We start from the raw sequence: 27633 nt of genomic DNA on the forward strand, positions 1-27633 counted from the left end.
TGGGCTGGCTGTGGGCCCTCCTGGGATTACACAGACTGGGGTGTGGACACTTCTGGCATTTCAAAGTCTGAGGAGTGATCGCTCCTACAGGACATTGAGTGGGGGAGGTGGAAAGCCCATGGTGACAGACTGGGGTGTGAACAATTCTGCAGTAACACAGATGAGGGGTGTGCTCCCGAGGACACACGTGGGGGTCTGGAGATTCCTGGGATCACACGGAGAGGGGGGACACTCCTGTGGTGACAAAGGCTGACATACGGCCATTGGTGAGGTCGCTGGGGTGTGGGCGCTGCCTCAGGCTAAAATACTCGGTGGTGGGCACTTCCTGTGGTCAAATAGACTGGAGTTTTCACAACTCTGTGGTGACAAGCTTTGCGATCTGGACACTCAGAGGCTCACGGACTGTTTTTGGCTACAGCAGGTTTCACACAGACCGGAGTGCACATACTCCTGTGGTCACAAGAACTGTGTTACAGACGCCCCTGGGGTGACAATGACTGAGGTGTGGTAACCCCTGAGGTCACACAGACTGGGGAAGGGACACCCATTGTTGTCACACCAAGGAACTGACGAACTAGTGGTCAAACTGACTGGGGCGTGTACACTTTGGGGACAACACAGACTGGGTTATGGAAAGCCTAGGGTCACAGCCTGGAAAAATAAACTGTCAGCACACACTGGGGTGGAAATACTCAGGCTAAGGTAAATGCTCACCTGGGGATACATGGTATGGGGTACACATGCCTCTGTGGACACACTGACTTTGGTATGGAAAATTCTGGGATCACCTAGAAGGGTATGGACGCTCCTGGAGTTGCAAGGCTGGGGTATCCCCACTCGGGGTCAGACAGGGTGTTCCTGAAGTCAGAGACTGAGCCCGGGTTAGGCTGGTCCTTCCTGGGCCACACATTCAGGGGTGTGGCCGTCGCTGGGTCACACAGTCTGGGGATTGGGCCCCTGCTCCCATCACAGGGCCTGCGTGGGTGTATGTCGGATGTCACACAGATCGGGGCAGACACATTGAGGGACATGGAGCCTGAGATGCGGAGACTCGCTTGGTCCCAAAGGCTGATGTGTTTATACTCCTGGAGATTTAGTTGTATATTCCTGGGGCCTCAGACTCTAGTGTGGACATGTTGAATCTGCATGGTAATGGGTGTGGATACCCCCGTGGTCACATAGGCTTTTGTGCGGATACTTCTGTCATACATTTCCGGGGTCGCACTGCTTGGGCGAGAAGACTCCTGGTTTAACATTCTGTAGTGTGCCCCCCTCCCCCCACCAACATCCGGCATTATAGACTCAATACGGACACTCCTAGGCTGGGATGTGGGTGGCCCTCAAGTCACTGAGGTGTAGACAGAGAGTGTGTTTCTAAAGATACAGGAGGGGCACCTGGGTGGCTCAGTCGGTAAAGTGTCTGCCTTTGACTCAGGTCATGATCCCAGGGTCCTGGGGTCAAGTCCCACATTGGGCTCCCTGCTCGGTGGGGAGTCTGTTTCTCCCTCTGCCTCTGCCCCTCCCCTCTGCTTGTGCTAAGTGAATAAATAAAACCTTTAATAACAAAAAAGGTACAAACTTCAAGTTATAAATAAATCCGGGGCTGTAATGTACTGCATTGTGACTATGATTATCAATATTGTATATTTGAAAGATTCCAAGAGAGTAGATCTTGGGGCATCTAGGTGGCTCAGTTGGTTGGGTGTCTGTCTTTGGCTCGGGTCATGGTCTCAGGGTCCTGGGATTGAGCCCTGCATCAGGTTCCCTGCTCAGCGGCGAGTCCGCCTCTCCCTTTCCCTCTGCCCCTCCCCACCCCGACACTCTCGCTCTCTCTCAAATGGATAGATAAAATCTTAAAAAAAAGAGATCTTAAAAGTTTCTAAAAGAAAAAAATTTGTAACTCTGAGGTGATGCATGTTAACTAAACTTATTATAATCCTTCTGGAATAGGTATATATCAAATTAGGTTTTATACTTTAAATTTATATAAAGTTAAATGTCTTAATGAGAATATTACTATATATATTAAAAGGAAACAACACAGGGATACAGTAATATATGGACTTTTTTATTAGTACATCAAATTATAAGATCTTCTATAATTCAAAGTAGTGACGAATGTGAACAGCATTTCAAGATGCCTGCAAAACCCGTAATGGAACACAAAAAGTAACGGATTTGTATCGGGGGGAGGCTAACGAGCACTGCTCTTAACTACTGTGATTTGTTGCCAGCATTCGTATTGGGGAATAAAGCTAAATTTCAGTTCTAGTCATGAAATTTCAGTTCTATTAGTGAAAATAAAGATGTAATATTTTCCTCCATCAGGTTCGCAGATACCCCTGATTTCTATCCAGGTTAAGAACCCCTGTTTGGGGGTCAATTCTAGACATAATCAGGAGACCTTTGGAAAGACTCAGAGAGGAGGCAAGGCCTGGCTCAAGAACGCGCCCTGGGGAGCAGGCAGGCATTCTGCGGCCTGCTCTCCTTGCTGTGTTCCTGGTGGTTGCTGCAGGGCCCCGATCCGGGCGGGGATGTTCGGACCCATTGATGAGATACTTGGAAACCAGTTCATCAACGCAGGCTCTTGTTTTCCTGATAGCAGACAGCTTCCGAGATGTATCAGACTGCCAGCTACCTAAAGTCAAGGACAAAGTAATCATTGCTCACTCCGGTACTAACATTTTTAAAGAAGATTTTATTTATTTATTTCACAGAGAGAAAGCGCGAGCACAAGCAGGAGAGCTGGCAGAGGCAGAGGGAGAAGCAGGCTCCCTACTGAGCAGGGAGCCCGATGCAGGGCTCGATCCCAGGACCCCAGGATCGTGACCCGAGCTGAAGGCAGACGCTTCACCCACTGAGCCACCCAGGCGCCCTGGTACTAACATTTTTGTGACTTTTCCCCCTACTTCTGTTGTGAACCGTAACATACAGAAAAACACACAACCCCTAGGTATGTTTTATATATGTTCAGTTTAAGGAGTGACACGAAGATGTTACTTTTTTATAACTGTAGGATGTTCATTCTCCTTGCTGTGTAATTCTGCACCGTGAACATACCAGGATTCAACGACCCATTCTGCAGTCAGTGGATGTCTGGGCTCTATCTAGTTTGGGGGTACAAACACTGCTGGCGAGGAATTCTAGTACCTTTTTTCTTAGGAGTGGCACCGGCATACATGCAGCTTTAGACAATACCTAACAATGCCCCACAGGGGCCACGCCACTTTCTGCTGCCGTCCGTGGAGCGGAGGGTTCCTGCTGTCGCACACCCTTCCAGACGCTTAGTAATGCCAATCATCTCGGTGTTAGCTGGCTTTCCCTGAGAAGCAGCTTTTCACGTGCTTGGTAGCCATTCTCCTATTTTCCTTTCCCTACTGATTTATAGGAGCTTTTTAGTATCATGGATACTATATATAGGGGCTGTAAATAATTTTTCCCACCGTGATTCACCATTTCATTTTTTAAAAGGGATCTTTCTTACTTCTTTTTTTAATGGAAGACTTGGTCTAAAAAACCTGCTAAGCCATCGTCAAAAAGGGACTTCCTCTGACATGACTTCCTGAGGATGACAGGTCCTCCAGCACACATAGGTTCAGCCCACGCTGCTGGAGGCAAACCGGCCCCTCACGGCTCCCTCACAAGCCAGGCACGGTTCTGCCTCAGGGTCTCTGTGTTCGCTATTCCGTCTCCGCGGAACGCCGTTCCCCTAGATGAACACACGCACGCCTTCCCTGAGCTCCTTCGGGTCTTTGCTCAAACGTGACCTCAGTGAGCCCTTCCTTGATGACTCTTCTAAAAACTGCAAACTGCCACCCCTGGAATTCCTGATTCTCTTTACCCTCTTTTATTACAAAAACTTTTGTCTTATCCCTTATTACCTTTACATATACATATATATAACATACCTGTGTACACATACATGTCATAATTCAAGCTATATATAGCGAAACGCAAGCTCTAAATGTGCACGTGTGTGTCTCTGTCTATATGGCGTGTCTCTGTGTTTGGTGTGCGTACAAACTGCTGCATTCATAAGCTGCTTCTGTTTATTACCTCTTTCTCAATCTAGAAAGGGCCAGGATAGTTGCTTGTTTCGTTCCCCGCTCTATCTCCCAACCTAGAACAATGCCCAGCATGCAGCACGTGCTTAATAAACATTTACTGAATGCCTCAACACGTAAAATGCTTAGAGCAGGTCCTGGCACGTGACACCAGGTACTTAGTAATGGCTGGCTGACGGAAATCTGATGTGAAAATTTCAAAGGCGAAATGTTTCTGAGCTTTTTCTTAAAGGTGCCCTTTACTCAAACTGTTAGATAAAAAGGCAAATTTACCTGAATGTATTAAGGTGAACAATTCATTTCATTGTCTTCCGCCTACCCAAGAGAAAGAAAAATGACTCAGATACTTGCCTAAGCTTTTCCGCTCATTATCCTTGGTCTTGCCCACTGATTTTTTATAGCTACTGGGAGGCAGAGAGGAGTGTTTTGGCCCCAGAGACCACGTGATTTGGGGGAAGAGGGTGCACTAAGAGGGGGTCATGTGGGCTCCGAGAAAGGGCACTGACGGCCCTGGGCCACATGTTTCCAGACCTCAGAGGCCAGTAGGGTGTGGCGCTGTGGAGCAGCCAGGGGTTGGGATAACGTGTCCACTGTGCTGATGGGGCAGTCCTGGGGACGGATCTCCTTGGCCAGCCGCCCTTTCTTCTTCAACGTGCAGGCCTCCTGGTACGGTGGCGAGATGGGGGGCTGCGTGGGTGGAGTATACTTGTACTCTGAGCCGTCCTCTAGCTGCAGGGACACATGGTAGGAGGACAGTGAGGACCTGGGAACCAAGGACAGCGTCCCTCTCCGCGCATACTGTTGGTTGGGCACTCACATCTAGTGGGTAACTGCGGTCCGAATCATAGGAGCTCAGGTCCCCACAGGTCACAAATGGCACAATGATGCGAGTGGGACCATCCAATTGGTTGAAATCTGGATCTGACAAGCAGGGATAAATAAGACAGGACAGGGCCGGGACGCCTGGGACCAGTCGGGACTCCTTCTACAGCAAGGGTACGGAGTCCTCCCCATGTATCTACCAGCTCCTCCACCAGAAATCCTTTATTTAGTTCAGATCAGCTCCTCAGGGAGGCCCTCCATGATCACCTGTTCTAGAACATTCCCCTCCCCTGCTTTTCTCACGCAGCACCTTATGTTCACCTGCTATTCTACCATATGCTGCCTGAACCTGTCTCACTCAAGGGTGCTCACCTTAAGAACAGGCTCTGTGCCTTTTCCCACTAGGGCCCAGGCTAAAGACTCTCTTGGGGCAAAATTCCCATGCAGGGGTGGAGTATCCCCCTGGGGGCTTGACTGAGTCTTCCCAGGCTAGCATCTTAGGTGGGTGGAATCTCCCCTGGGGCAGGACTTGGGATCCGAGAATAACCATTAGAGGACGGGGACAAAGATCCTCCCTGGACGAAACATCCGTACAGGGGTGGCACTTCCACCAGAGGGTGGGGCTAAGGGTCATCTTGGGACAGAAGTTCCATAGAGAGTAAGTTTCCACCAAGGGGTGGGGCCGAAGGCCCTCCTGAGACATAAATTCCAGAAGGGGGCATAGTCTCCCTTGCAGGGGCCCAGGGCTCTGGCTCTCACCGTAAGAGTGGTCCAGCAGGGGTTTGGTCAGGTCCGGAAGGAAGCCTTCAGGGGGGTCATAACCCTGACAGACAGCGAAGGCCTCTGTGGGTGGAAGGTGGAGTGAGGGGCAACTGTGACCTCCGCCCCACCCCCGCACAGGATGCATCCCCGAGATCCGCATCAGCCGGCCTGGCCCTTCTGCCCCACTGACCTATGCTGGAGTTGCGGCTGCTCCTGGGCTTGGCACACAGCACGTTGGAGAAGAAGACACGCAGCTGGCTGTAGATCAGGGTGACATCCCGGCCTCGGAAGATCTGTAGGGCGAGCAGACAGCGATGCAGGCACGAGGGCGGCCCTGGAGGACCCCTCTTCACCCCTCGCCAGGTTCTCCAAGGCTTACCTTGGCTACAAAGCAGCCTCCTGGCTTCAAGACGTGTGTGGCAATGTTGAGAGCCTGTGGGCAGGACAAATGGCTAAGGCTGAGGTGGAGACGGGCACGAGGGGTCCAAACTGAGGCAGGGGCAGCCAAGGTTACTCACGGCTAGGAGGAGCTGGGCCTGCATATACTCATCAACATCGTGGAGGCCAGTTACTGCGGCAAGAGGAACAGCGTTAGGGGGGCCATCCGGTTCTGTCTCCTTGTCCCAGACAGGTCGGGATGCCACAGACATTCCCCAGGCTCTCTTACTTCTAAGGTTCTGCGTGCAAATTACTCTCTGCCAACTGGATGCGTGTTCTGGGCTCCTAACCCTTAGGAACCCATTTTAATTTTCAAAACAACCTTATACACAAGTATCATTATTATAATTTCTTACCTCCAACCCAGACTGCTCTTCTGAGCGCCTGACTCACAGATTAGACTCTGACATCTCAGACTCAACATGTCCAAGACCAGACTCCTGACCGTCCCGCTCAAACCTCTCCCCTTACACCACCTTCTCCATGCTATCTGATCCTTCCAGTTGTTCCAGCCAAAACACCCTCCGTTCTCTCCTCACACCCACGCTCGAGCACTAGCAAGTCCCGTCGGCTGTACTTGCAGAGGATCTCCTGGATCAATCCTCTCTCCTCATCTCCGCCACCGCCACCCCATCACCGCTGGCCTAGGTTACTCCGTGGCCTCCTCCTCCCACCCTCGCCCCTCACACAGCTCACAGCAGCCAGAGGGGTCCGGTCACAAGCTCAGTCAGGCATGGCCCTCCTCTGCTCACAACCCTCTCACGGTTTTCTCTGAGCTCTCATCTCAGGGAAAAAGCCACAGTGCTCACAGTGGCCCACAAGGACCCACACAAGGACCTGCGCCACCCCCCGCCTCTCTAACCTCCCCTCCTACCACTCTCCCCCTCACTCACTGTGGTCCAACCACACAGATATTCTCACGGTTCCTCACACATGCCAAATATCCTCCCACCTCAGGGCCTTTGCACTGGCTGGTCCCTTTGCCTGCACTGTTTGTTCTCCAGATATGCCCCTGGCCTCTTTTAAGTCTTTGTGCTGAGGTCATGGGGGCCTTCTTGTCCACTGTACTCAAAATTCCAGTGGGTACTCCCTGTCTCCTTCTCCTTTCCACTGATTTCCCTCATGGTACCTATCATCTCTTCACATGCTATGTCACTCCATCATTTGTTTCTTTTCCCTCTGCTCCCACTAGAACGTCAGGTCTGAGGTCAGATTAGTAGAATTTTATTCACAAATGTTTTCCCCACTTGCAGAACAGTGCCCAACACACAAGTGCTCCGTAAATGTGCACCAAATGAATGGCTGACCTAAAAGTATGAATGAAAAGCACCACAGAAACGGACAGTTGCAGATGAGAGATGAGCAAAGGGAAGGGTAGATAACAGCCCAAACCAAAATGGTGGGGTATGGAGACAGAGGCAGAGGCCAGGAAGCAGGGGTAGGGAGAAACTGCTAGATGTGGGGGATAGCTGAGAGCAGAAGGGAGGCAGGGAGTAGCTGAAGTGGTGAAAGAAGCCAACAGAGGGTGCCTGGGTGGCTCAGTCGGTTCAGTGTCCGACTCTTGATTTTGGCTCAGGTCATGATCTCAGGGTCATGAGATCGAGCCCCACGTCCTGCGCTGGGTGTGGAGCCTGTTTAAGATTTTCCCTTTCCCTCTGCCCCCACGAAAGAAAAAGAAAGAAAAGAAAAGAGGAAAAAAGAAAAAGAAAGAAAAGAAAGAAAAGAAAGAAAAGAAAGAAAAGAAAGAAAAGAAAAGAAAGAAAGAAAAGAAAAGAAAAGAAAAGAAAAGAAAAGAAAGAAAGAAAGAAAGAAAGAAAGAAAGAAAGAAGCCAACAGATGTAGGATCCACAGAGAAGGACACACACAGGGCCCCTGCCTGGCCTCCCGACCCCTGCTGTTTACCATCAGGAGCCCCGTCGCACACCACTAGGTCCGCTGGGCAGCCCTCAAAGTGCTGGATGATCTCCTTGGCAGTGGACAGCTGTGGAAGAGAGGGAAGATGAGTGGTCCCAGGCCCCCCGTCCGCAGCCCTCTAACCCCACCTGCCCATGGCCCTAGCCAGCAACCCTGGGTCAGCCAAACCCTCAGGCTTTGCTGGTCTAAGACTGGGCTCATCTCTGGGGACCCAGTCCCATGAATTTTGGCTGTCTCTGAGATGACGACCAGCTGGCTCTGTTTCTCCACTGTTACATTCTCTCAGATTCTCTGTTACTCTCTCTCTTTCTCTTCCACTTTCCGTAGCTGCCAGGTTTGGAGGGGCTCTCGCCCAGGATACACCCCAACACCCCCAGCCACACTCTTACCTGGGTGATATCCCCTTGGATCTGTAACACACCTGGTAATGGAGCCATAGCCTGAAGGTCCACAGCCACCACATGGCCAGAACCCTGGCCCCTGTGGACAACATGGCCCATGTCAGCCCAGTTGTCACTCCTGGCTCATCCCTGACCTGGCCTGCCCTCCCGGCTGCCCCATCTGGGACCCCACACTCACCCAATTTTCTGGCTCAGCACCTGGCTCCAGCTGCCTGGGGCTGCGCACAGGTCAACTGCCCGTGTCACGCCTGAGCACACACAGGAAGGTGTCATGGTCAGTTGCACCCACCTCTCCAACCTTGAGCCCTGCCAAGTTCACCCCTCTCCCTTGGGGGAGCACCCACATCTACCTATGCCCAACTCCTTTCAAGTTACCTGCCCCAAAGACCCTCCAAGTCAGCCCACCTACCACAGGAAGCTCTGCCGACACAGCCCACTTGTCTATCCCCTTTGCCCACCCCATCCCCTAGTGACTCGCCCGCCAGGTGGGGACCTTGGAAGAGGTGGAATTCCTCGTCGAGTTGCAGCAGCTTGAAGGCACTGCGGGCACGCCAGCCATTCTCCTTGGCCAGGCGGTAGTAGACATCCCGCTTGTCCTTTGATGTCCGTCCCATCTCACACGCTGTTTGCCCAGGGACCTGCCAACAGTAAGCTGATGCTGCCCTGTATCAGTAACTGGGTGAGTGGGCTACCACCTACGTCTGCAGGGCAGCGAGAACCACACAAAACCCCCAACACCCCCATGACAGCGCACTCAGCAGAAGGGGAAAGTGGAGCCCAGTCCCTGACCCCACTGACCTCACAAGGCCTGAGGGACTCCATCACTGAGCTCTAAGGCTTCATTGCTCACCCCACAGAACCCGCCCTGCTCACTCCACAGACTCCCCCACTCACCCCCACAGATCCCCAAACCCAACACTTATAGATGACCCATTACTGACCCTGTGGACCTCCCACTGCTGCCACCCATACTCCATACCTCAAGCCCTGTGACACTCACCCACCTCACCCCATTCACATCTCACTGACCATCTCCCCCGCTGTCTCCATGGCCCCTAAATTCATACACCCCCATCAGCCTTGCTCTCACCCCCTTTATCCTAATACTAGCTCATGGTACTCCTCACCCCCTTAATCTCTCCCCACCCTATTCCTCATTAATAAATGATTAGGCCCCCACTAACTCCTTGATTACTACAGCCTTACCAACCTCCATTTAATGAGTAGAGGATCATGGCCTATTAGCTCCCCATTAAGCTCTCAATTACTATGATTTATCAGCTCCCATTAACTCAACCCTCCAACTGATCCCTCACTGATCTCACCATTAGCCCCCTTCATTACCACACACGTTAATCCCTGATCACACATCAGTTCCCCATTCTCCCTCAACGCCCACCTTGCCCCCTCAATAATCACTTGGTGATCACACCCCAGCAGCTTATTATTACCCTCTCTTTGCTCACTCTGTTCCCATTAACTCCTCAATTATCACGCCATGATCCCCCAACCCTTTGACGACAACACACTTCTCATTCACTTTTCTTTGATCACTCTCCCCCTTAGTTCCTTGATCACGACTCCCCCTGGCCTCTATTATTCCCTCCATAGCTTCACCATTATCCTTTGGCTTACTATTGTCCCACCGCTCTTCGTTAACTTGTTCAATATCATACCTCAGCAGTCCCCCAAGGATCACACCCCCATCCGCCTCCCATTACCTTCTTTCTAGTTGCCCACTCTACCACCCCTTCATTCATCAATGAACACACCCCACACTCCTATTAGCCCCCCTCGATTCGCCGAATAGCACGCCCATCAGACCTCCAGTACTTTCATGCGACCCAGCCCCTGTCCCATTAACAGCCCTCTGGCCACGCTCCCAATCTCGCATCATTACCTCAAAGCCCATGTCCCCACTGGGACCACCAGACCCCATTCAAGGAGGCTCCGCCGATATCTGGACCCATGCACCCCCCTCCCAGTCCAGCCCGCACAGCGGTTCCCTTCCACAGACAAACCTTGGGTCTGGAGCCCAGCCGGCACCAGCCACCCAGACTACGCGGCTGCAGCACGGAAGGCGAACTTCCCTCCTTCCCTCGCCGGCGGGACAGCGCGGGCGTGCCTCAACCGTCTCGGCCTGGACCCCCGTCCTCCGCGCCCCACAGCCTACCTTAGCTTTTGGAGTGGGCAGAAGGGAGACGAGGAGACCGGTCCGTGAGCCGCCCGAGCCTCGGCGAGAGCGCAGACCCGCCAGAAATCGTAAGGCTTCAGTGTGTGTTCTCAGTCAGTCCGAAAGCTTGTCGCGCATGCCTACGGGCTCCCGCAGCGTGGCGAGCCTGTCATCGTGGACCGCGAAGGCTCCAGCACGGCGCGGACCCGACCTGAACGTACAACGTGAGTCCCCGTCATCTTGTGTCGACGTAGTCGGCCTCGCGGACTGCCGTTCCCAGCATGCAGCGGGGCCGACCGAGCTGCTGAAGTCGCGCTCCGCGCGGCCGAAATGTCGCGAGGCGTGAGAACCGACTCCTCTATTGTTCCGAGACTAAGATCGATTTACTCCCCGCCCCTCCTTTTTTGGACCGGCGTGCTCACTGGGGACTACATTTCCCAAGACGGAACGGGCCGGCGGAACCCATTCATTTTACGCGTGCCGCGAAGTGAAATTACAGCTAGGGTCGGGAACGTGAGAGTTAGGAAAGTGCGTTAATTAAGTGCGCTAGAGCACGGAAGCCGGTCCGTGGCAAAATTCGCATCCACTTCTGCTACCTGATAGCGTTGCTTGAGTTGTACCCTTTCAGAACTTCAGTTTCTCCCTCTGTAAAATGGGGATAATAAGTAGTACAGCTTCACAGAGTTCTTGGGAGGATTTAAATAGGTGTAGTTCAGCACAGTGTCTGTCCTTTTGTAATTCTGTGTTCTTCAAACATTTTTAACTTCGACCCCCTGGAAAAGACTGCATCGCGACCCGGTGCACAAGTAAATACAGTAATGGAAACGTTCATTAAAGCGTTTACCGTGCCAAGCACCCATGCTAAGTGCTCTGGTAAATGGCTAACAACCGGTTCTTTGGGCGGGGGTAGGGGACGTGGGGAGGAAACGCTGAGTTCTCACATTTGCCGATTTTCCATGGTTTCCATACCAGCATCTTGTCAGATCTTAAATTACCGACGTGTAGTCACGGAACACGGAGTTGGGGAGAGATGCAGTACACCATTATGTAGCATTTCTACCATACCGTTCAAATAGGGGTAAATGACCTCAAGAGCACAGAGAATAGCGAAATGTAGTACAGTAATCAGGAAGTGACGAGTTTGGAGTATCACCTTTTAAATAGTCTAATTTATTGAATTGTAAGTTTATTATTTCATTTTAAATAATAGCGGTTTAATGACTGGTTCACGAAATTCCTGAAAATTGAACAAGCAGTCTGCAAACCTGTGTGAGGCTCCAGTGCACTGCTGGATTCTTTCCCTGAACTCTCTTTAATCCCAATAACAACCATATGAAGTAGTTACTGTAACTATCCCCAGTTTATAGGTATATAGGGAGGCTATATATTCCATTAGCTGTGTAAACATATATGCTGCTTAGTATGTATGTGATTACGTAGAAATGTAGTGATGTATAATATTCACTAATGTGTGTAGGTTATATATTAGTAAGAAATGAAATAAATATAAATATACTGTTACGTGTAAATATAAGAAAAATATAATATATTTATGCATTTTGTATAGTGTATATATAAAATACACATCATGCATATAATATTTAAATGTATGTACTGATATATATAAATATACTGGTATCGATATACATTTACTTACTAAAGTAACTGTGCTAAATTAAACATACTATTACATGTGTAAATATATAATGTTATGTCAGGTGGTGATAAAAGCTATGAAGAATAATAAAGTAGGGTGAAAGAGATGAGTAACAGAGGGGTTGAGTTGCTCTTTTTTTATTTTTTTAAAAGATTATTTATTTGAGAGAGAGAGAGCTCGGAGCACAAGCAGGGGGAGGGAAAAGGGAGGGAGAGAAGCAGACTCCCCGCAGAGCAGGGAACCCTAGATGGGGCTCAATCCCAGGACCCCGGGATCATGACCCCGACTGAAGGCAGACATTTAACTGCCTGAGCCACCCAGGGGCCCTAGAGTTGCTCTTTTAGACAGCATAGTCAGGGAAGACTTCTCTGAGGAGGTGGCGTTTGAGCCGAGACCGAAAGGGAAAACGCACCCTAGGAATATTTGGATGAAGAGCATTCCGGGCACAGGCAACACCGAGTGCAAAGACCCTGAAGTGAGAACAAGCTTGGTGAGTATTCAAAGAACTGAAAGATTGATTCATCATTCCTTAGAAATAACGAGCTTCACTAGGCAGGAATTTTGTTGTCTTGTTCGCTGCTGCCTGCTGGCCCTAGAACGGAGCCGGCACACAGGTGGCGTTCCGTAGACGTTTGTCGAATCCACCCTTTTGTTGCTTTGTTCCTTTATTCTTTCCTCAGTGGTGTGTTCTGTACTTATTCGGGGGCCCTGGGAGGTGTAGACAGACGGGCAGCGACAGGAAGAGAAGCACTCCCCGGAGGAGTCCCCCAGAGCCGGGGAGGAAGCAAGGGCCGGTCAGCAGCGCTCCAGGGTCTCGTGGGGGTGGTGGGAACACGGCTCCCCTGCGGAGGTGAGCAAGTGTGAGAAAGCAAGGGTTCAAGCCACCTGGCCGCTGCTCCACAGAGAGGAGGGGGTGCCAGGCATTGGGGGCCCATGTTCACCCTGTGGGATGCTTCCCACGTCCTGTTTTCTTGCCTCTCACAAAGAGGATGTTTAATTTTTTGCAAAGCAACTTGCTTCCTCCAGCAGGGCTGGGGAATTGGGGGACAGGATCCAGGCTCTGAACTCCCCAGGCTTTTCCCGAAGTAGGGTGTCGGCCTGCAGCTCCCACCCGGCACCCCACTGAGTGTAAAGGTGTCCTCCCCTCAGCCTCCTGAAGAGGTCAAGGAGTGGGGAGCTGCCAGGCCAGCTCCGGACCGCGGAGGGCATCTCACCGGGGGAGGGAAAGACGGGGGTGGTCCAGGTGCGGGGGACCAGACACAGACTCAAAAAGCCTTGCTGCCCAGGGGCTGCTTTGAGGGACGGAAGAGTCTCTCAGTGGGGAGCCTGCATGAAAGGAGAGATTAGAATCCTAAATGCAGCCCAGCGGGAGGTTGCTTTCACAGGCCGAGAAGAATTCATTAATTCCTTCCACAAGCATGTTATTGAGCAATCACGGTGGGTCGGGCATTGTTCTAACTGCTTTACCTGTATTAATTCATTCAGTCTTCCCAGGGGCCCTAAGAGTGCGGTGTTATTCTGCCCTGGGGGAAGCGGAGACCCCGAGGTTTCAGAACTTGCTCCAGGCCACACAGCTAGTAAGTGGCAGAGCGGGGAAAGCTCACGCTGTTAACCGCTTTGCTCCGGGCTCCCTCCCCTGAAGGCTGCTGAGCAGTGACCTGTTTTAATGAAAAACAGGGATCTGCTTATACGAACCGACAGGAACCCAAACCGACTTCTAAATAGACTCGATCGGAATCCCAAATGTCACACCAGGGTCTGCTCTACCGAACCCACAAAAGCCTTAAATGACCCCGCGAAAGACCTTACTTCGATGAACTAACAAAGCATTCTTATCCCTGGCACAGACTCAAGGCCTCGGTCAAGCTTAAAGACATCTGTTCCTTCTAAAGTGAGCTGCCCTCCCTCCGCAGCCAGATTTCACTTTCCCTTTGTTTTTCCTCCTACCAGCATATGTTGAACGCTTGCCATTTGCCCTGAAACTTAGCTAAACTCTGGGGTGCGGGGCTGGATGAAGGTTCATCCCTCCCCTAGAAGAGGTCACTTGGCAGAAATAAAAATAAAAATGATGATACTATGACCCTTGATACGAGGCATTTATTGAGCACCTGCTGTGTCCCTGGTGGCCTGGCCCTGGACAATGTCGGCGGGCCGGAGAAGACCCTGGGAAGGCAGGGGAATGATCAGGGCAGGAAGCTGCTGCTGTGATGTGGAGGATGGGGGCATCTGTTTTTTGTCCAAGGTACACTGTTCTTCGGACGGGACGCTTCTACTTGAAATCTAGACACCTGCCTAGCCCTCTACCCCTCGCCCCCCCCCCCAACACACATACCATAGCCATGCAGGCCAAGGCCTCTGGCAACAGGTGTCTCTTTCCCTGGCTGGCCTGTGGCACAGATGTGTAATGGCTCTGCGGGGGAGGAGGAAAAAACGGGAGGAGAGAGACATCAGAATAGGCCAGGATAGACAAGGGGAGAGTGTGTGTGTGTGTGTGTGTGTGTGTGTGTGTGTGTATCTGGATGTCCTCAATGCATCGCATCTGCCTGTATGTGTTCTCAGCCACAAACACACATATGTGAGCTCCACCCGTATTTTCCGGTGTAACTTACCTGGCTGTATCTTGTGTCTATGACTGCTCGTTCACCTGTGGCAACCGCGTGCGTTGCTGCCGTCTGCTTCTGCAGTTCATCTGTACGGGGTTGGGTCTGTGTGTCCCATGGGTGTAAAGCTCATGGGTGCTAAGTGTGTTTATGTGTTTTGCCCGGATGTGCGTGTCTCCTGCGTCTGTCTGTCCTTCTCTGCCACCCTATTTGTGTCTGGCGGTGGTGAGCCACTGTGTGTGTGTGTGTGTGTGTGTGTGTGTGTGTGTGTGTGTGCGCGCGCGCCTTATGGGTGTTTCTCTTGGGGCCACTCTATGTGTCCTCTCTGGTCCCTTTGCTTCGTCTTCATGCAGGTCGAGATGTATTTTCAGGACTTCCTCTTTGTCACGATAGTTAAGTGTCCTCTCTGCATCCCTGCTGTTTCTGTCCGTGCACCCGTATTTATTGTGTATTTATAACACGCTCCCTGCACGTGTCTTCTGACTGGATTTGTGAACAGCTGTGTGTGTTCATGGCTGTGTGCGGCCATCTGCTCGAATGAGATGGTGTATGTGTCTGTGACCGCAGCTTCTCCGTACACTCGTGTCTGCCCGTGAATGCCCCTCTCTGTGACGGGAGAGTCCTGTGTGATCACATGGGGTCACGAGTTCACACGTGAGTTCACATGCACAGAGGTATCATTATAGAGCCTGACTCTGGACACGGGCCTTCAGGATTGTCTGAAGCCAGAATCGTCTGTACGAGAGACACTGGGCCCCGTCTGATGTTGTCAGCTGTATGAAATCCCGTTTGTGTGCTCCGTGTGCAGCTGTGAGTCTGTGTGTGACGCGTCCGTTGGCTCTCCGGGGTAGGGCTGTTGAGTCCGTGGGCGATGATGGCCGAGTCTGGAGAGGCTGGAAATCAGCGTGGGCCTGTCCTGTGTCGTTCTGTGTTCTCTGGTTGCAACCAGAGGCTGTGGGTGACGCTACCTGGTCATGGGAAGTCATTCGGTGCAGCTGAGTATGTGACAGCCCCAGGGCCTGGGCCCTCTGGGTGCCGCCCCTGTGTGTTCCCATGTCAGCCCGTGCTCTCCGCGTGTGGCTGTGAGTCTGTGCACAAGTGCGTACCTCTGTGGGGGCGGTGGCGAGTCGGCCTCCAGTTCTGAGCCCTGGATGCGGTTGTGACCGCTGAGCGTGCAGGAGGCTCTCTCCTGCTGTGGGGAAGTAAACGCCCCGTCCCTTACCCTCCTCCGACTGACTGCGCGTAGGGTGGGGGCATCTAGGCTAGCTTTGAAGCCTCAGCCAGCCCCTGGCCTTTCCGGGAATTCTCTGCTCCCCGTAGGGGGTGGGCAGGAGGGTGAAGAGGCCCGGACAGAGGCCTCTTGTCCACCAGGACCTCAAGCAGCCCGGTTGAAGTTGGGCCCGGACCCCAAGTCCCATCCGCCTGACTCTGTGCAGGAGACACATGCCTTGCCTGGGACAGACATGCCTGTCACATGCTTGGATGGGAGCGCACAGACGGACCCACATATAAGGCAGACACACAGACAGTGCGGCTCCTCAGTTAGGGTGTGGACAGGCCCCACCCAACGCCTGGGCTGGGGTCCAGGACTTTAGGGCGCGCCTTGGTTGCAGGCAGTGAAGATCCACACCCCCCACTCAACCGCAAATGCCCCCCTGCCTCTCTCTGGGGACCCCCACGATCTAGGGTCCGTTTTTGGCTAGGCCAGGCTATCTATCTGTCTATCGGAGGTCAGTCTATAGTGGCCTGGCTCTGCCTAGCCCTGTACCTGTCCCCCTGCTGTTCCCAGGCCTGTCCATCCACCCTGTCTGCCTCTCTGCCTGGATTGGCCTCTCTCGGCCTATTGTCATCTGTCCCTCTAGGTGTCTCCCTGCCTCGACCACTCCCTCTGTCCCCTTGTCTCTCGGGGCTGGTGTGTGTCTGTTCCCGATCTCTGGGATGTGTCTGGCTGTGCCCACCTGTCTATCTGCCAGTTGTCTCTCCTGCTAATTACTGGGCCTGACTGCCTGTTGCCTTCCTCCAGATGCTTCCATGGGCCTACCCCCTGTCTCTGAGTCTGTCTGTACCTCTCTTTCTCCCTCGGACTGCCCCTCTGCCTATCTCCCACTCCTCCACAACACAGCTGTCTTTCTGTCCTCCTGTCGTCTGTCTTTGTGTTGTTTCTCCTGCCTACCTATCTCTATTTTGTGATTGTTTCTCTTCCGATCTGTCTCTCCTCTCTGCATCTTTTCCCTCCGTCTGTCCCTCCCCGCTGTGTGTCCGATCTCTGTCAGTTGCCTCTGCCTGCCTGTCCGTCCCTCTCTCTCTCTAGGTGTGGATCGATTCCCTCAATCTTTCTGTCCACCTCCCCCCCCACTCACGGCCCCCACACACCTCTGTCTCTCTCCACGTGGGTCCAGGTGAAGGAGAGAAGCGCCCTCCTCCCCCACCCCCTTTCCTCCGCCCAGAGCCAGATGGAGGGAAACTGAATTAAAATTAAAAGTTCTTCCCAGAAAAAAAATAATCCGCAGGCCAGATGCGGCTCGGGCTGCGCTGATTAGCCACCTAGCAAGCGCGGCGGAGCTGATTGGCTGCAGGGCGGGGCGGGGGCAGGGTCCGCGGAGGGGGAGCCGTGCCGGCCGTGGGGTCCCAGAGCCCTAGCGAGTTACTGCGGCTTCGGGAGCTGAGAGGAGCAGGGAGGTGAGGAGGGGGCGCTGGCCGGGGTGGGGCCCCGGAGACCCCGAGGCACGAGTGGGGATCCCGGGAGCGGTTTCCCGGGGGAACCTCCAGGGGGGTTCCCTGGAGACCTTTTTAGCGCTAGCGGGGAATTGAATGGGAGGGGAAGTCCTTTTGGTGCCTTGCTCCCAGGAAGTGAGTTCAGAAGTGGGTGAGGGTCTCCAGAAGAGTGTTCGCGACGGAGGATGGGGCTCCTTGAGAGGCGTCCCCTTCCCAGGGCTTGGGGAGGGGGTTTCCCAGAGGCACTTTTAGCAATGATGAGGACCTTGAATGGGGGTTTCTGAGATACCGCACTCCCAGGAAGTGAGCTCTGGGCTGGGGGTTTCTTCGGAAACACTCCATCCAGAAGACAGGGGCTCCAGGCTCGCTTGGGGATTGCGGAGCACCCCCACCCCAAGAAACGCATCAGGCCCTGGGAAGGGGCTTTTGATGAAGGTCTCAGAGATAGTTCATCCTCAGGAGGGGAAGTTAGGGCTCAGGGCAGGTTCCCGAGACACCCCAAGACCAGGGAGGAGCTTAAGTCTGGAAGTGTCTCTAAAGTTACTTCTGCCAGGAGAACGAATGTTTAGTAAGACTTGACAGGGGCCCCAGAAAAATTCTTCTCTAATCCCTAAAAGGGGGATTAAATGGGGATCCCTGGGTCACTGTGTCCCTGGAAGGAGGCTCAGTTTGGGGAATTGCCTTTGGCCACTAGGGAGGATATTCAGAGTTGTGGCAGAGAGCAGTTTTCAGCCTGGGGGGGGGGGGCTAGGGTCTACAAGCCCGTCCTCCTACCCCACCTCCAGCTCCTTCAACAGGTTGCATCAGCTCCGGGCTCAGGCTCGGGGCCCAGGCTGGGAGGAGGGGGGTAGGGGGCGTTAGGAGGGGTGGGGCAGCCGGCCGACACGTGTCCCTGTAAGGAGTGAGAGGCTTGGCCAAGCGGTGAGGGTGGAGGGAGGGGGGGGTGCGGGGGGCCGGCAAGGAAAGAGGCAGCAAGAGAGACTGGGTGAGTGTGGGGTCTGGGAGGACAGACTCTCCCAGCTTCAGATGGCCGTGTCGTCCTCTGTGGGGTCTCTCTCTCTCTCTCTTTCTCAATCTCTCTCCCCCCCTCCCCCTCTATTTGTCTCTCGCTGCCCTCTTTTTCTACTTGTCTGAGTAACTGTTGGCATCTCTCCCCCTCCGATTCCCTTCTCTGACTCCCATCTTTTCCTCCATCGCCCTCTCACTGTTGTCTTCGAGTCTGTCCATTTACCTCCCCGTCTCTCTCATCCTTCTGCCCCTGTTCGCCTTGCCTCATCTCCGTTTCTCTGGTTCTCCATCTGTCTCTATCTGACCCCCTACCCTCTTCGTCTCACTCCCCCCACTTTGTAGCCCCCCTGCTCCACCTCTGATCCGTCGCCCCCATTTCTCTGCCCACAGCATGGAACTGCAGGATCCCAAGATGAACGGAGCCCTCCCTGCGGATGCTCTGGGGTGAGTCAGGGGCCCACGGGGACCAGGTCAGGGGTCAGGATTACCCTCTCACCAGCCCCGATTTCTCTGCCCTCTCCAGCTACAGGCAGGAACGTGAGGGTTTCCTACCCAGCCATCCTCCTGCTCCTGGGAGGAAGCCAATCGAGTTCATGGATGTGAGTGACCTCACAGGGTCTGTCCCAGCTGCACCTTGCCCAGCTCATCTCTTCCCCTACTGTTCCCTCTACCCGGGGCTTCCCTGCCTAGCTATTTCCTGCCCCAGCCGCTCCCGGTCCCCAGCTGCTCCCCTCCCTAGCTGTTTGGCCTCTGGTGGCTGCTCCACCCTCCCCTGTTCTTCTCCACTTCCAGCTGCTCCCCTCCGAAGTTTCTCCGAGCTCTTCCTTCCTAGCTCTTGGTTTTCCAGGTTCCTCCCTGGCTTCAACTCGGGTTCCTTCCTAGCCTCCATCCTATGGCCCCTTTCTGGGCTTCTCCCCGCCCCAGTCACTTCTCCCCTAGTCTTTCCTGGGCCCCAGCCCTGGTCTCCTCACCTGGTCTCCCTCCCCATGTGTACCCGGGCCTCGCCCCTTCCCCGCAGTTTGAAGGGAAGACATCGTTTGGAATGTCAGTGTTCAATCTCAGCAACGCCATCATGGGCAGCGGCATTCTGGGACTGGCCTATGCCATGGCCCACACAGGGGTCCTCTTCTTCTTGTGAGTCCTGGGCAGCCCGCGGGGGGCGGGGCAGGGGTGCCGTGGGGGGCAAGCGTGAGGCCTGGGGGCCAAGTCTGAGCTGCGCCATCTGCTGCAGGGCCCTGTTGTTATGCATTGCGCTTCTCTCTTCATACTCCATCCATCTCCTGCTGACCTGTGCTGGCGTTGTAGGTAAGGCCTGGAGCTTGACCCATATCTTGGACCCCAGACTCTGGACGCACCCCCTCTGACCTGAGACCCTCGACATCAACCTAAACCCTAGACTCGGACGGAACGTACCACACTGAACATACTGTACCCCAGATCTTGGACCCAGCACCCCAGACCCCATCCTCAGCTCCCTGGACTCCAGCTCTCAGACTGCACGTTGGCCCTCAGAACTTAACTGAGCTCCCACATCCCCACCTCCCAGTCCTCACCCCTCACCCCTCGGTCTGGCATCAAACCTCATTTCTCAGACCCTCCGCACAACCTGATTACTACGCTCCACTTCTAACCCCCCGCTCCTCAGTCTCCAGCTCCCGCTAATTGTGGAAGCCAGCCCCACAACCCCAAGACACCCACTACCCACTACCCACCTCCAGCCCCCAACCTTCTCCCCATCACAGATCCCACCTCCCGGGCTCCACTTCAAGCCCACCCCGAACTGCTTAACCCTCACCTCCAGCGTCCATCAGTCAGACCCAATTACCCCAAGCCCCAGCTCCTCAGCTCCCTGACCCTCGCCCCCCCCCCCGCACCCCTCACCCCTGCCTGGACTCCTGGACCCACAACTCATTCCCTCCTGTCTCTCTACCCCAGGCATCCGAGCCTATGAGCAGCTGGGACAGAGGGCGCTGGGGCCTGCGGGGAAGGTAGTGGTGGCTGCGGTGATCTGTCTGCACAATGTTGGGGGTGAGGACTCTGGGAGGTGGGGGATCAGCTTGGGGGAAGAGGGCGGGGTGGGGTGGGCTTCCTCGGGCTGGGCTGGGGGGATGAGGGGAATCCATCTGCTTACACCCCCCCCACCTGCACCAGCCATGTCCAGTTACCTGTTCATCATCAAATCCGAACTCCCCCTGGTTATCGGCACCTTCTTGGACATGGACCCCGAGGGGTGAGTGAGCAACACCCCTTGGCTCTGGCCTGCGGGTCTGGCTGCTGTCTTCAACTCTGTGCCCAGCTGACTCCCAGGTGTTCTGAGACTGCCGGGCAGGCCCGTGTGGTCAGACCGCGAGGCCAACAGAATGTGCGACCGTTGCTCTACCTAGTAGACCACGTGTTGATTTGGGTGACCGGCGTTCTGGCTGATTCTGTCTGCTAGCTGACTGCGTATGTCCAGTCTACTCCGATGCTGACCGCGGGACTGCACATATCTAGACCTAAGCTCTGTGGATTTGGTTTGGGACTCTTGTACGGGCGGATTCTCTGGCTAGCTGTACAACAGCTGACTACAGCTGGGTCCTGTGTGCTGTGATTCCAACCATGTGTGTCTCACATTTGCTTACTCTGACTTTTCCCCATCCAGCCGATTCCGTTTGATTCAGGGTCCCTCAGGCTGGCGAAATCTGTCTGGCTGTAGGCGTAAGCGTGCGGTGTACTGGGGTGCCAGCTCTGTATATGTGATTTGCTCCAGCTGCATATGCCAGTAGACTCCCATCTCTGTTTAATTTGGCAGCCATGTTTTCTGGCAAGTTCCCTCTGGCTCTGTGTGTGTGTGCGTGTGATCCTCAGCTGTGACTGTATGTCCTCTGTACTATGGTTCCAACCGTGTGTGTTTGACCACTGTTCTGAGTATGCATCTCGTGGACGGTATGTTTGAGTTTCGAGCCACCTGCCGGCTGAGTGTGTTCGGTTGTCTGTATATGATGGCCGACTCGGTGTTCTCTTACATCTTCGGTTTGATTCTGAAACCATTTAGGTAGCTGACACTCTGGGTCAGCTAATTATTATAATTAGCTCCCAGCGGCTATATGGCCAACGGTGCTCTGCCGGTTTATTTCTGTGTAACTGTGTGTATGAGATAGCGTGTGAGTGCCTGGAACATAGTAGGCAATTAGTAGAACTCTTTTGAACGAACGAGCAGTTTTTCAGCCGGTCCTCTATTTACTGCCTTGCCTGGGCACCCCCTTCCAATATCTGTACAGATCCCACTCTTTCTTCGAGCTTGGTTCCAACGAGAGCTGGCTGATTTTGCCTCTATTTCGGTCTTTGGCTGTGTGGCCAAGTTGGCCCAGCTACTTTTAGGTGTTCGACACACACCTTGGGCTGTTCCAGCAACCACCTGTGTGTCTTCCTGACTCCTTGTCCGACTTTGCACCATTGCCTGACCACCAGATCATCAGACTGTTGTTCTGCCCGTCGGACACACCAGGGTCAGGACTCACCTCTGTGTCTGGTACCGTGTGTTCGACTGCGGGACTCTCACTGATCCTGGGTCCTGTGTGCCCATCTGGTTGTACGTCCACTTGTGAGTCCGACGGCATCGATTTGGCTGGCTGTGTGTGTGTTCTTAGCTGTGTCCCTTTGACAGGGTTCGACTAACAGTCTGATAACCTGTCTGGCTGTTTCTGTCAATCCTGTTGTGCCATTGTCACCGTGACTGCCTGAATGACTTCTCACGGCTGAGGCGGCAGCTCATCTCCCCTGACTGCAGGCAGAAATCCGTCTGTTCGGCTGTCTTCTACGAGTGTCTGCCTGACGGTTTTCTTTGGCAGGCAGCTAGTCACTGTGTTGGCCTGTCTCCCTAGGGGCTGGTTCTTGAAGGGAAACCTTCTCATCATCATCGTCAGTGTGTTCATCATCCTGCCACTGGCCCTCATGAGACACTTGGGTAAGAGGCTTCCTGTGTTGGCCATTGGATAGTGGAGTTGGAGAAGGGGAGCCAGATTGAGGAAATCCCCATTTTCAAGGGCTGTGAAACACCAGGGGAGAGCTTGTGTGAGGTGGGCTTTAACAGATGAAGAGGAGTTTGCTATGGGGGGAGGGGGTCCAGGTAGAAGTAAAAGCTTGTGCAAGAGTGTGGCCTAATTGGGGTGAGATAGCCTGAAAGGCCAAACTAGGTTTTGATATTTGCTATGGGGGGTGTCCCTTGATTTCTAAGGCTCTGTATATTACCCCTTGCAGGCTACCTGGGGTATACCAGTGGTCTCTCTTTGACCTGTATGCTGTTTTTCCTCATTTCGGTGAGTCTGAGGGAGAAGGACATGAAAAAAGTGAAGAAAGAGTTTGGAACACTGGGACATCGCCTTCCCCGTGACCTCACTTGCCCACCCTCCCCCAGGTCATCTACAAGAAGTTTCAGCTTGGCTGTGCTGTAGGCCTCAATGAGACTGCAGTGGAGAGCAAGAACCCCCAGGGCCTTCCCATCCACGGACTCAACAGAAGCTGTGAGGCCCAGATGTTCACCGTTGACTCACAGGTGGGTGTGTGGGCACGTGTAGAGAGCTTGCACCTCTGGTCCTGTCCTCCAGTTTACTCTGCTTAGGGTGGAGCTGGGCATCGGACATCAGGGGGCTTCCGTGTGTCTGATGCAGAGGGCAGCGGTAGGGCCGGGGGGAGGAGGGGTGGGGGAGAGGCCCCTGGAGGTTCTAATCTCGGTCATGTGGGTCATCCCCCTAGATGTTCTACACAGTGCCCATTATGGCTTTTGCCTTCGTCTGCCACCCGGAGGTGCTGCCCATCTACACAGAGCTCTGCCGGTGAGTGGGCAGGCAAGTGGGCACAGGTGTGCAATAGTCATAATGTCTCACAATCCCTCACGTAGTCCTGGTATTGTAGCTTGATCGTGGCTAGATCGTGCGGGGGGAGGGATTTGAGGTGGCCTTGGGGGGATGCAGGGCAGTGACTTTTTACTGATTAGGGCTTAAAGAGTCTGCTTTCAACATCCCGTAAAGTGTGAGTGGGCAGAGTGGGGAGGCAGAAATGATCAGATGGAGGGGGGTAGCGTGCATGGATGGGGGTGGGGATGTGGGGGTGGTCAGAGAGAGTGGGGTTACAGGTGGACAAAACGGGGAGTCAGGGAGGATATGATGGAGGGACGTGTTCATGATCAGATGGGGCACAGCATGGAGGTCAGAGGTGAGGGAGAGGCAGAGATGGTCAGACAGAGGAGATAGACGAAGATGGTCATATGGGGTGAGATGGATGGACAGAGGGGGGCTTGGCTATCACACAGGGGAGTTAGAGGTGGGCATGCCAGTGTGTACCGGCTGAACATCAGCTCTGGAGGAGGGGGACTCTGGAGGGCATGGGCTCCTTTGGAGCAGCCTGCCCCAAGTCCAGGGGTCTGGGCATGACAGTTACATAACCTCTACGACTCAGGCCCTCCAAGCACAGAATGCAGGCCGTGGCCAACGTGTCCATTGGGGCCATGTTCTGCATGTATGGGCTCACGGCAACCTTTGGATACCTCACCTTCTACAGTGAGTGGGGCTGGGGCCAGGGGTGGGGGTGGGAGCTGGAGTGGGGACTGGGCAGACTGCTGGGGCAGGAGCCTGAGACTTTCCCTCCATGCCCTGGACCTGTCAGTTTCCAAAGAGAGGGTGCACATCACATGTGTCGATTTTGTTGCCGTGTGTGTGTGTTTCCGGGATGCTGGTCCCGGGGCTCCCACCACATGCTGCATCCGTGTCGCATGTCCCACGGCCCAGATAGCGTGGAGGCGGAGATGCTGCACATGTACAGCCAGCAGGACCTGCTCATCCTCTGTGTGCGCCTGGCGGTGCTGCTCGCGGTGACTCTCACTGTGCCGGTTGTGCTGTTCCCCGTACGTGGGGTCAAGAGGGGGCCCACGGAGTGGACGGACATGGGTGGAGGGTGTCGGCGTGGGTGTTTGGCTGGGGGGACCAGAGATAGGAGCGATGGATGGATGGAGGAGGCAGGGAGGAGGCAAAAAGAGATGGTCAGACAGAAAGGGGACATCGGGGGCACCTGGGTGGCACAGCGGTTAAGCGTCTGCCTTCGGCTCAGGGCGTGATCCCGGCGATCTGGGATCGAGCCCCACATCAGGCTCTTCTGCTATGAGCCTGCTTCTTCCTCTCCCACTCCCCCTGCTTGTGTTCCCTCTCTCGCTGGCTGTCTCTATCTCTGTCGAATAAATAAATAAAATCTTTAAAAAAAAAAAGAAAGAAAGGGGACATCAGTGGCAGGACAGAGAGAATGGGGGGTAGTCAGTTGGAGGGAGGAGGCACCGGATGTCTGGCTAGACAGAAGAGGGAGGCAGGAATAGTCAGACAGGGGAGAGGCAGAGAGAGGAAGACCGTCAGAATGAAGAGACCGGGATGGATAGCTTCCTTTAGGAAGGGTGGAGGCAGAAGTAGTGAGGTGTGGGAAGGACCAGGCTCTCTGATTGGGAGGTGAGATGACTAGACAGGAGGGAGACAGAGGTATGCAGATGGGAGAGCGAGGCAGAGATTTCAGACAGCGGGTAGAGGCATCGACAGGCGATCAGACAGAAGGAACAGGCGTGGATTGTCAGAAGTGGGTGGCAGGAGGCTCATTCAGAAGGTAGAGGTACAGAGGGATGCTCAGAGGGTGGGGTTCAGGCCGGCTGACCACACGGAGGGGGGCAGCAGCACTTGGGCCCTGACTGGTGTCCCACTCTGACCACAGATCCGCCGGGCCCTGCAGCAGCTGCTCTTCCCAAGCAGGGACTTCAGCTGGCCACGACATGTGGCCATAGCCCTGATCCTGCTTGTCTTGGTCAATGTTCTTGTCATTTGCGTGCCGACCATCCGGGATATCTTTGGGGTTATTGGTCAGTACCCCCAACCCCAGTCCCAGACCCCACCTATTATGGGCCTTATACTCTAGACTTACATTGACTTCTGTCCCTCCTGCTTGTCCTCCAGGGTCCACCTCAGCCCCCAGCCTCATCTTCATCCTTCCTAGCATCTTCTACCTCCGCATTGTGCCATCTGAGGTGGAGCCCCTCTACTCCTGGCCTAAGATCCAGGTGAGCATTCCAGGGGAGGGCTGTGGAAAGAGGGAGCATTCTGAGGAGGGAGCACCCCAGGGTGGCCGAGATAAAAGGAACATTTTCAAGATCTGCAAAGACAGAGGGAGTATCCTACAGACGGATGGAAGGAGTGCTATTAGAAGAGGGTCAGGAGCACTTTCAAGGAGGATAAAGAATACTCTCTGAAGGGTTCTAGAAAGATGGAGAATTCTTAGGAAGGGGCTGGTGTTAAGGAAGGGGAGGGAGCAGGAGGGTCAGGAATGAATGGGGCACTCTGGAGGGGATGGAGGGCTTGAGGAATGTTTCCAGGAGGAGCTCCGGTGTGGAGACCCAACCACCCCCATCTTCTCTCCTTCTCATCCACAGGCTCTGTGTTTTGGTCTCCTGGGGGTCCTCTTTATGGCGATCAGTCTAGGCTTTATGTTTGCCAACTGGGCCACGGGCCAGAGCCATGTGTCTGGACACTGACCTTGCCCTGCTCCGCCCTGGGCCCCTGTGCGCATGCTCCTGTGCATGTGGAGGAAGATGGGGCCGCTCTTCAGGGTCCCTCAAGCCTGGCGTGTGGAGGTGGCTGGTTCCTATTAACATGGCTCTTGGAGGTAGGGGGGGGCCACAGAGGTTGCAGAGTGGTCCACTTCCTTCCTCCCCAGGGATGCTGAGCTTGGATCACGGCCCTAAGCCCAACCCAACCCCACGGGAGGAGGAGACCAGGTCCTTGGGGAATCCTCGCCCAGCCCAGTCCTTTCTGCCTCTCCTGGTAGAAGCTGTTTGTCAGGATCACCCTCGAGCTAAAGGGGAAGAATAAAGATGTTGAATTGCAACTCTGGCCTCAGCCTTCTGATCTCTTTCTAAGTCTTCTTGGGAAGCCTAGGTTCAGACATGGGTAAACGGAAGCCCTGAGTGTAGGACTGAACCGGCTCTCGAATGTTCACTCACTCCTCCACTCCTTCAGTAACTTGCTGCCCAGCTCCCCGTTCTGTTCATTTCCTCACTCCAGAAACACCTATTGAGAGCCTCCTGGGTGCCAGGCACTGTTTTGGGCTCTGGGGTTTCAACAGTGAATCAAGCAGACAATAATATCCCCGTAGTTGGCGTTCTAGGACAAAAGTAGGGAAACCATGACTCACAGGCCAAATGCAGCAGCCTGCTGTCTCTTTGTATGGCCACTGAGCCAAGACTAGTTTGCACATTTCTAAATGATTGGAAAAAGAAAAATCCAAAGAAGAATAATTTGTGACACTTAAAAACGATGAAATTTAAATTACAGTGTCTGCAAATCTACCAGAACACAGTAATGCGTGTTCACTTACAGATTGTTTATGGTTCTTTAGTGTTAGTACAGCAGGGCTGAGGAATTGCAACAGAGACCACATGGCCCACCAAGCCTCAGCTATTTATGATCTGGCCCTTTCCAGAAAAAAATTTGCTGATCCTCGATCTAGCAGAAGAGAGGAAAAGAAATCAATCATTTCTGATAAAGATGAACACCGTGAGGGGCACCTGGCTGGCTCAGTTGGTAGAGCATGCGACTCTTGATCTTGGGGTTGTGAGTTCGAGCCCGTTGGGTATAGAGATTACTTAAAAATACAATCTTAAAAAAAAGATATGCACTATGAGGAAAATAAGTAATGTGAGTGTCGGGGTGGGCAGGGAGCAGTGAGAGGGTTGTCAGGGAGGCCTCACTGACGAGCAGACTAGGAGCTGGGTCCTAGATTGGCTAGAAGGAGCCAGTCCCATGGTTATTTAGACAAAGTGTTGTAGACAGAGGCAGCAGCAAGTGCAAAGGCCCTGAGGTAGGAGCCAGCATGGCTATTTTGCTCTTCCACTGGCAACGTGTATGAGTGCCAATTTCACAACAGCCTGAGTCATGAGACACGGATTCTTGCCAACCTACTAGGTGAAAATGGTATTGCTGTTAAAATTCACATGCGTTTCTTTATGAAAGAAGTTTTTGGATGTTTAAGAGACTTTCGTTTATCTTCCCAGATAATTTTTAATGCATATATA

General features: G+C 53.7%; 2 protein-coding genes across 7 annotated transcripts; one reads left to right on the top strand and one right to left on the bottom strand.

Moving 5' to 3' along the window:
• Positions 1-2047: 2047 nt before the first annotated feature.
• Positions 2048-10858, bottom strand: FTSJ1 (FtsJ RNA 2'-O-methyltransferase 1). Of its 3 annotated transcripts, none has more exons than XM_087859378.1 (13): positions 10575-10858; positions 8895-9039; positions 8580-8649; positions 8390-8480; positions 7989-8067; positions 6167-6219; positions 6028-6081; positions 5839-5941; positions 5646-5729; positions 4882-4985; positions 4596-4793; positions 4338-4379; positions 2048-2638 (listed from the first exon to the last, which is right to left on the bottom strand). In XM_087859378.1, the coding sequence occupies exons 2-12, from the start codon at positions 9013-9015 to the stop codon at positions 4347-4349; spliced, it is 990 nt and encodes a 329-aa protein (XP_087715504.1). In that variant the 5' UTR covers positions 9016-9039; positions 10575-10858; the 3' UTR covers positions 2048-2638; positions 4338-4346. The 3 variants fall into 3 exon arrangements, with proteins under 3 accessions (XP_087715504.1, XP_087715505.1, XP_087715503.1); XM_087859379.1 differs by having other exon boundaries at positions 4882-4979; positions 8895-9053; XM_087859377.1 differs by having other exon boundaries at positions 8895-9053.
• Positions 10859-12431: 1573 nt separating this feature from the next.
• Positions 12432-26447, top strand: SLC38A5 (solute carrier family 38 member 5). Of its 4 annotated transcripts, none has more exons than XM_087859441.1 (16): positions 12432-12721; positions 18945-18998; positions 19078-19153; positions 19573-19688; positions 19786-19859; positions 20490-20582; positions 20706-20784; positions 22418-22500; positions 22794-22852; positions 22951-23088; positions 23289-23368; positions 23991-24091; positions 24320-24435; positions 25281-25425; positions 25520-25623; positions 25993-26447. In XM_087859441.1, the coding sequence occupies exons 2-16, from the start codon at positions 18946-18948 to the stop codon at positions 26092-26094; spliced, it is 1419 nt and encodes a 472-aa protein (XP_087715567.1). In that variant the 5' UTR covers positions 12432-12721; position 18945; the 3' UTR covers positions 26095-26447. The 4 variants fall into 4 exon arrangements, with proteins under 4 accessions (XP_087715567.1, XP_045646847.1, XP_087715570.1 ...); XM_045790891.1 differs by lacking the exon at positions 12432-12721 and adding an exon at positions 17426-17510; XM_087859442.1 differs by lacking the exon at positions 12432-12721 and adding an exon at positions 18492-18531.
• Positions 26448-27633: the final 1186 nt, after the last annotated feature.

The sequence above is a fragment of the Ursus americanus genome, chromosome X, assembly GCF_024610735.1.
Source record: "Ursus americanus isolate L20-20 chromosome X, mUrsAme1.1.p, whole genome shotgun sequence".
Lineage (NCBI taxonomy): Eukaryota > Metazoa > Chordata > Mammalia > Carnivora > Ursidae > Ursus > Ursus americanus.